Genomic DNA, 9237 nt, shown 5'->3' with positions numbered 1-9237 from the left:
GGGGGGGGGGGGGGGGGTTTGTGTTGCGATTTTTTGCATTTGGACGTCGGCTTGAACCCGACGTACTACCTTTCTTAAAATGCCGCAACACTCGTTTCGTTTGTAATTTTAAGAGACGTTTAGTTGGAGGATTCAAATCATGATTTGAATTATGGTTCATGGTTCATTATAGTATTTTTTCTCATAAAAAATACATATAAATTGAAAATAATTCTAATCCATGAACCAAACGTCTCCGTAGTTAAACTCAAAAGCCCTAACTCCAACCTCCCAAGTCCTAAGTCTTGGTTTATTTAGTTTTTAAAGTTTACTTTTTAATTTAATTACACGTGATTTTATTAAGTATTATGGAGTGTGTATATTATTTGTTGACTTTAATGGAGTTTGCAAGCATTAGCAACATGCGTAGACAATAAATATATGAGGTAAGTCAAGTATGACTTATGATTTATGTGTATTGTTTGATGGTTTCCTCTTTTTAACAAGTATGATCATGATGAAATATGAATGGTGTTTGATGTTTAGTTAAAAGAATATTAATGAAGAGTAAAAGATATAAAACCAAACTAATACACTTTAAGAGTAAGTTCAGCGACTCTAATTAGGTATAATAGGCCCAAGGTCCTAATTCACTTGACATTGTCGTAAAATGCCATCCATGAACCGCCCTGCCACCCATTGATTTCTGTTTGTTTAACTCTAAAATATCATTTTGAAAAACCAAACCACACGCACGAAAATTGTCAAATTGTTTACCTGTACAATTCAATCATTAACCTTCCCCACTCGATTTGCGTCTTCCACATATATTCTCCACTCCGTCACCCCACTGAGTCTAAATATGCTACCCTTATTTTATGTCTCAGTTGTTGTCTCTCCACTTTTTATTTGTCATATCATCTAAACTTAGGAATCTAACCACATGAATAGGGACAAAATAACTTAGCAAATCAAAATGTACCAAAATTTAGTTGAAAAGAACGTCATCGAGACAGAAAAATAAGATAGCGGATTTGATTCTCACCTCATCCCCATACAAGATCTTTTAACTGTTGGTTTCGGAATCGAATTCGGTTGCAGAAGCGTAGAAACATGGATCGGGTCCGAACAAAAATTTTCATAAAATATTTAAGAACGCTATAGAATATATTAATTTATAACGAATATATTAATTGAATTATGCCTAGCGACTGATTAGGATGATAACTCTAGTATTTGACCAAAAACAATCTAAGTGCTCCAGCTCTACAGACTACTAAGAATTTTCCTCGTCAATTCTTGAATTCAACAAAGACTGTGTGTGTGGGCACACCTGAATACACAATAAACGTTATCACTCATCTCACAAGTCTTCCACAAACATTAACACATGTACGACGTGAAACTGGGAATGGAAGAACTTTTCTTCTCTTTTTCTCTCCATGTTACACGCCCACTGCAGTAAGGTTACATGCTAACTAAATGCGTATTGCATGCCTACAATAGCTAAGTTACACTCCAGGCACAAAGAAGGGAGTGAAAAAGTTACACGTCAGTCACTAGCATGTTACATGTTGTCTCACAGAATGTTACACGCCCATCACATAAGAGAATGAGAAAAATTGTGTTCTTCAATTTTCTATTGTCTCCTATTTATAGAATACTAGGAGAACCCATTTGCTTTAACTTGAAGGCAAAGCAATAGATAATTGGTTGTTACTTTATTTTAAATCCTATTTAAAATATAGTTTCTTCATTTAATTTTAGAAGCAAAAAAACTCTCCCATTCCCTATCTATTATGGTCGGCCATATCACAGGGATTTCTCCCTGTGGTTAGCACAAAATACAGGCAGGAGGAGGAGAAAAGATTCCTCCTCTATCCAGTTTTTAATTTTGACTCAAATTCTAATTCTAATTAAAGTCAAACTTTTCTTTAATTTAAATTTCAATTGGACAACTTGTCAAACAAGTAAAAGGATAACTTAGATAGCAAGCAAGCGAATTCATATGGGATTCTTCTTGTGCCACGCGCACCCTGCACCCAGTGACTGGGCGTGTGGCCTATTTGGTCCCACCACATTTTAGTTTTCAAAATTAAATTAAATAATAACATTATTTAATATATAATTAATTCTTATTTAATTATTTCCGAGTGATGTAATTTAGAATTCCACAATTCTAAATTTATTGTTTTACTCTTAGTGTCTCGTAGAATTAATAAGACGACGCAAGGACTCATAGACCCATAATGTAAAGCTTTAATAAATTTAATAATTAATTAAACTCTTTAATTAATAAATTAATCTTATTAATTCTAAAACTTATTTTACTGTAAACTTAAAATTGTACTCTTGATATTATAGACAATTAATTACATCTGTGAAACGTCCATTGGACATAGTCACTCTCTAATTATAATGGATAGTGATTCATAAAACACATTCATGAATAATTAGAGTTAGGTAAGATCTGTTAACTTGTCTAATTACATCTTTATCCTTGAGTACTGTTGATTCTCTAATGGATAGTGATTCAGAAAACACATTCATGAATCGAAGCTCCTATTAATCCAAGTACCGAATCAACCCAGGGAATTATTTATCTGTCTCTTTCTCAAGAAAGAATCGATTCCATCTCGTAATATTAGCATTTTCGGCTATCTATTTCTCCATGTCTCTAAAATACAAGGATAAGATCTAAGTGTGTCGAGATATTTACCGAGTAAGTCAAAATACACGAATCCATAAACCAGAGTCTATTAATAACTTAGGATTAAGATCATTCTATATATGATCGTCGGTATACTCAATTAGAATTTCTATACTTAACGAAAATTATTAGAAATTCATATTGTGTCTGTGTCCCGGTCCTACATAATCTCATTATGTAAAATACACTCATTCGATATCTCTCCATATCAACAATATAGATAAGCTCGCTTCATTCTTAATGGGAATGACATGTATTAATAATGTTTTAATTTAAGATTCTAAACTTTAATTAAATTCATTACAGACTTATTTTGATTATTATCATTAAATATTATCCTCTAGTATATAACACTTATATACCATATTTAAGGTTATATAAATAATCACAGAATTTTCAATGATATTCATATACTATTTAATAATACATGCACAAAAATAATGAAAATTTCTACTTTATTAATTAAATAATAAGATCCTTAATTGTATCACATGCTTTCAGGATACTTTATTAATTAAATAATAAGATCCTTAATTGTATCACATGCTTTTTTTTGTTGTTGAAAAAGAACATAGTTAATAGTCTAAAGTTTTTTTTAGTTAGTATTATAATTTAAATCAGTATTACTTTAAACTTAGGGCTTGTTCTTTTGGAGTTTAACTTGAGTATAATTCTTGAGTTGAATTTGAGTTATAACTTGAGTTGAACTTGTAATTTGCGTTTGAGTTTGGTTGTGTACATTTGAGTTATGGTTTGAGATAAGAATCTTTTTGAGTTTGTATTTGAGTGAGTCAAAACTTGAATTTATATTTAGATAGTATTTTAATAAAAACTCAATGCTGATGAAAATTTTTAATAGGGTATATGGGTCGGGTTTTATTCATCTTTTCATTGTCAACGCAAAGAAAAAAAATCATCTTAATCAGAATTAAAACGAAAAAGTTATAGCATTTTTAAAAATAGAAAAAATATTGTTCATTAATTTGAGTTCGAGTTTCTGAACTCAAGTTGAAGGGGAAACTTGAACTCGAGTTTAAACTTAAAAGAACATGAACTCAAATAAAGTTGTAATTCGAGTTACATTTTTTTGAGTTTTTCACTCAAAAGAACAAGCCCTTAGTTTCACTTCTTTTTTGGGTTTTCCTTGGGATAAGATAGCGAAAAGGAGATAAAAGACTTTTACTTTTTTTGAAAAAGAATATAGTTAACATTTAAAACTTTTTTTTTTACTTAATGTCAGGATTTTATCATTATGGTTTTAAACTTAATTTCACTTTATTTTTTTTTTTTTGAGGTACCCCTTGTAATAAGATAAAGAAAGGGAGATGAGAGAATTTTTTATTTATTTATTGTACAACTCAAGTGACAATTTAAGTTTTATTGTTGTAGTATTTTCTCTCATAAAAATTTAACAACAACAACAACAAAAATAAATACAAGCCTTAATCCCAAATTAATTGGGGTCAGCTATATGGATTCTTCATTTCCAGTCTGCTCTATTAAATACGAGACCCTATTAAAGCCTTAGATCTTAAAAGTCGTGTCTAACTATGTCAACATAAGTAATTCTTAGTCTATCTCTCGTTCTCCTGGTACTAGGTATTTGGATGTTCTCCCAAGTACGGACAAATGCATCTAACGATCTATGTTGTACATGCTCATACCACCTCAGACAGTTTTTCCGTACCTTATCTTCTATTGGTGCTACACTCACTTGACTAGGAATAACTTCATTCCTAATGTGATCCATCCTCGTATGACCACTCATCCATCTTACATACGCATCTCCGCCACACTCACAAAAATTTAAATTCAACTCTTTTGCTACAATATTTTTCTCTCATATATATAACTTAAGTCGTGACTTAAATTATGATTTGAGTTGTACGCAGTGTATTAGAATTTCAATTGTTATAATTTTGAACTTAATTTCACTTATTTTTTAGAGTAAAAAGAATAATTTAGTCATCTTTCCTACTCTTTATCTGGACACGTGACAATTTTCATGGAAGACTTATAAAGAATCAATCTGTCACAGTTTACCACTTTTCATCCAAGACTTGTTTAAAAAAAAAAAAAAAAATCTACAACATATTAGGTTTTTTTTTTTTTTTTTTTTCCCTAAGAAACATATCATATTTAGCGAACCTTGTTTTTGCCAGACAGATTCTAAAAGCAGATGTCCAATTGTAGAATTGGAGAAATATTTCCAGGGTTACTTTTGCCCAACGACCTTATTCTCATTTATATATCTACTGAGAAATTCTTCGTAATGAACTTTTTTAAAACGTAAACTATACCAAATTTTATTTAAATATTTCAATAATTGTTATATATTTTGAAATAAAATAATAAACACCAACTTTGAGATAACAAAATAAAATTTATTTTTATTTTTCAAAATTTTAGTGTAAGAAAAAATATGAATGTTGATCTATAAGGAGTAAAAGCTAAAAACATGAATAAATGTATAACTTTTCTTTGTTAAATGAAAATAAAACTTATTTAGTTCAGTCTTTGTACAGTTTACAACAATTTATTACCAAATACTTAAATTTAATATTTGATATTCATGGCAATATTTTTTAAAAAAAATTATCAAGCGACTTTTTTATTTTGACAACTAACTTTTGACTAACAGTGGGGGAACATCACTTATAGTGAGTTGGAATTAAAAAACATCACTTATGTAAGTCTATGAAGAATGATTGTTATGTTTAAAATTTGGGAGTTTTTGGTAGGATTAACTATTGATAGAGTTATATTTTATAGCAGTTAAATTTGTATAATAAATTATTTATGATTTTAATCATATTTAATAATTAAAAACTGATCCTATCAATAGAGATAGACTGATTAAGACTCATTTTATAAGTCCTAAAATTTAGAGGAATATTGAGAAGTATAATTTTTTTTTTCTTTTGTTGGATAAGAAAGTGTCCCCAAAAAGTATAAATTTATCCAAAAACGACCAATGGTATCAACGCCCATGTTCTTAGTCAATATCAAACCACCACTTGGATGAATAATATCGAAATACCTTTCATTCATCAAAAAGAAAAAGAAAAAAAAAAAAAAGCTTTGGACTTCAATCAATCATACTCACTACTCCGTTCACATTGCTTAGAATACAATACAATCACGTTCTCTATAAAAAAAAAAATACACAATCAATTATCCTAAGAAAAAAAAAACAATCAATGCTTTGTTCATTTTATCGATCGGAGATCGATTGGAGTTTTGAGTTTTAGGTTTTTACAGTAAAAAATTCTCAAAAAAAATCACATTTAATTTTTTTTTACTATAGTAAAGAACTCTTAAAAAATGTTACATCTCAATTTAAATTAAAAATTCAAATCCGTAAAATAAACTAGGCCTCAATTAGTAGTAAGGTGCAATTAAATTAAAGCATCCACAAAAGTCTCAAGAAAGCTAAATAAATACTGACGAAAATGTATAAAATATACTAGCTAATGAATGTTGTCTTTTACAACATTTCTTTCACAAAAGGCCACTCCTAATTTTGCCACATGCCAACTAAACCGCGGTGTACAAATGTACAATGAAATGACCCCACTCACTCTCTTCCCATTTTAAAAACCCTACCAAAAAAAAAAAAAAAATGATGACAAAGGAAAAAACAAACAAAAATCTCCATTTTGCACTTAGCTACTTCAACATGAATATACATTCTTAATTTTGTTATTGTACTTCAACGTACTAATATATTAAATTTTGTACCTATTAAATTTGTATAAAATTATATAAAAATAAAAAAATATACAAATTACACGGTTAAAAAGTTTGATTTATCTGTACGCCAAACTCACAATTTTTTTTTTATTTTTTTTTTTCTCTATTTTTTCGGAAGCACATGAATGATTGTTATAACATTGTCTATCAGAACGTGCTGAAATAGATATTTTTCTCCCAATATAATAATGATAACATCCCCCCACGCAAGGGTATTTTAGTACTTTCACATCCAATTTTCTCTGTCCTCCAAACTGGGGCGTTCTTTTAACGCGTTCACGCGTTTTCTTTGTCGCTTGCATGTGGGTGACCACTATATATAACCTTCCCTCACCTTCCTTCTAGTAGCAGGTGCAGAAAAAAATAAAATAAAAAATTTCAATCACCTCAAAAAATTTTTCTCTTGCACCTGTATTTCTCCACCCTTGTTTCGCCTGAAAACCAAACCCCAAAAAAAAAAACAAAAAAAACCATCTCCTAAAACAAAGCTATAATCTTTTTAATTATTTCGGAGCGGATAAATCGCCATTAATATGCCGTCGTTAGAGGACGAGCTTTTCCCGTCGACGCCGGGGAAGTTCAAGATCGAGAGATCCCACGCCATGAACCGCCAGTTCCACCGATGTTTCGCCTCCACAAGCACCATGTTCCTCTGGGCTCTCTTCTTAATCGCCTTGACGGCGTCGTATTTAAGCTTCCAGAGCTTCGTCGACTCCGGTAGCCGGTACTTCTCCGCCTCCTGGGGCGGCATCCAGTGGGAGAAGCAGGTCCGCACCTCCGCCCAGATCCACCGCTCGGGCGGCATGTCCGTACTGGTGACCGGCGCAGCCGGTTTCGTCGGGACCCACGTCTCCCTCGCCCTAAAGAAGCGCGGTGACGGCGTCGTCGGCCTCGACAACTTCAATAACTACTACGACCCGTCGCTGAAAAAGGCCCGGAAATCGATGCTAAACGGCCACGGGATCTTCATCGTAGAAGGCGACATAAACGACAGCCGTCTTCTCGACAAGCTCTTCGACGTCGTCGCGTTCACACACGTAATGCACCTCGCCGCTCAGGCCGGCGTCCGATACGCCATGGAGAATCCCCAATCCTACGTCCACAGCAACATCGCCGGCCTCGTCTCGCTTCTCGAGGCCTGCAAAAACGCCAACCCCCAGCCCGCCGTCGTTTGGGCCTCGTCCAGCTCCGTCTATGGATTAAACGACAAGGTTCCGTTCTCCGAATCGGACCGGACCGACCAACCGGCTAGCCTCTACGCCGCGACGAAAAAGGCCGGCGAAGAAATCACCCACACTTACAATCACATCTACGGATTGTCCATTACAGGGCTCAGATTCTTCACGGTGTACGGACCTTGGGGAAGACCGGACATGGCGTATTTTTCCTTCACCAGAAACATTCTCCAGGGAAAACCGATCACGGTTTACCGGGGCAAGAACCGGGTCGATTTGGCCCGGGATTTTACTTACATTGACGATATTGTGAAGGGATGTTTGGGGTCGTTGGACACGGCGGGTAAGAGTACCGGGTCGGGTGGGAAAAAGAAACGACCCGCACCGTACCGGATCTTTAACTTGGGGAATACATCTCCGGTAACTGTACCGACTTTAGTGGATATACTGGAGAGGCATTTGAAGGTGAAGGCGAAGAGGAATGTTGTGGATATGCCCGGAAACGGCGACGTTCCGTTCACACATGCGAATATAACATCGGCTAGGAGAGAACTCGGGTACAAACCGACAACCGATTTGCAAACCGGGTTGAAGAAGTTTGTTAGGTGGTACCTTTCTTACTACGGCTACAATCGCGGTACCAAAATTGTAAATTAAAAATATTAATTTTACTTCCTTTTTTTTTTCATTTTTACTTTTTGTCTTAACTTTTTTTTTTTTAATTTTCTTTTTATTTATCTTGCTTTTCTTTTTCCCCATAGGAAAAGGAATTTGGGAAAAGAAACGCTTGGTTTTTTTTTTTTTTTTTATATATTAAAGTGAAGATACATTATTCTTAGCTTGAGCTTTTTCGTTGTTTGTTGTTTCTAATATTTGCATAATTTTGTGTAAAAAGGGTAACATTTTGCAACTTCATTTTGTGCATTTCTTTCATTCTTTTTTGACCGACTTTTTAGACTTGGTTCAGCGTTTGTTTCTCTAGAGAAAATCTTGGAGCCATTTTTTTTATTTGTGATTAGAGAAAGTGCGAAGAAAACTGTAAAAACACACATTTTTCCTTAATCCACCCTAAAAAAAAAAAGGTACACAAACTTAGGGTCATTTTTAGTGCGTGGAAAAGCCGCGTAGTACAGAATTTTCCTAAAAAGATTTACGGCACAACAACACGAGATATTATTGGAATTTTTATTGAAATGCTCCAAAAAAATAAATTATTATTCATTGATACGAGACAGCTAATTGATAAGGACAGCTTTGAGTACAACCGTGACATACGGCTTCTTTTTCTTTGTCACCTAAATGTTAGATCTTATGTCAGCCGTCTGATTGGCTAAAACTGGTGGGGATCTGGCCTCGGATCCAGCTGTAAAAAGGAAAAAAAAATCGTATCACGTCTTCTCTTGCATAACTTAGGTCTCTTCTATTCGAGTTTAGAATTTGAGTCTAAAATTTGAGTTTTATTACAATAAAAAACTCTCATAAATAATTAAATTTAATTTTTTTATTATAATAAAAAATTTTTATATAAAGTCACATCTTAATTCTCAAATTTTAAACTTAAATTAGCGAAATGAACGGCTTTAACTAGTTAGAATGGCTTTGGTTGCCGACAGTGAGGTG

The 9237-nt window shown here is 33.2% G+C and overlaps 1 protein-coding gene across 1 annotated transcript; it reads left to right on the top strand.

The window, feature by feature from the left end:
* Window positions 1-6780: 6780 nt before the first annotated feature.
* LOC21405779 (UDP-glucuronate 4-epimerase 1) lies at window positions 6781-8311 on the top strand. Its single transcript, XM_010104823.2, has one exon. It carries the CDS (start codon window positions 6976-6978, stop codon window positions 8272-8274), a length of 1299 nt encoding a protein of 432 aa, XP_010103125.1. The 5' UTR covers window positions 6781-6975; the 3' UTR covers window positions 8275-8311.
* The last annotated feature ends 926 nt before the right edge of the window (window positions 8312-9237 follow it).

Source organism: Morus notabilis, unplaced genomic scaffold (assembly GCF_000414095.1).
Source record: "Morus notabilis unplaced genomic scaffold, ASM41409v2 Scaffold277, whole genome shotgun sequence".
NCBI lineage: Eukaryota > Viridiplantae > Streptophyta > Magnoliopsida > Rosales > Moraceae > Morus > Morus notabilis.
This window is presented reverse-complemented; position numbering and strand designations above follow the sequence as displayed.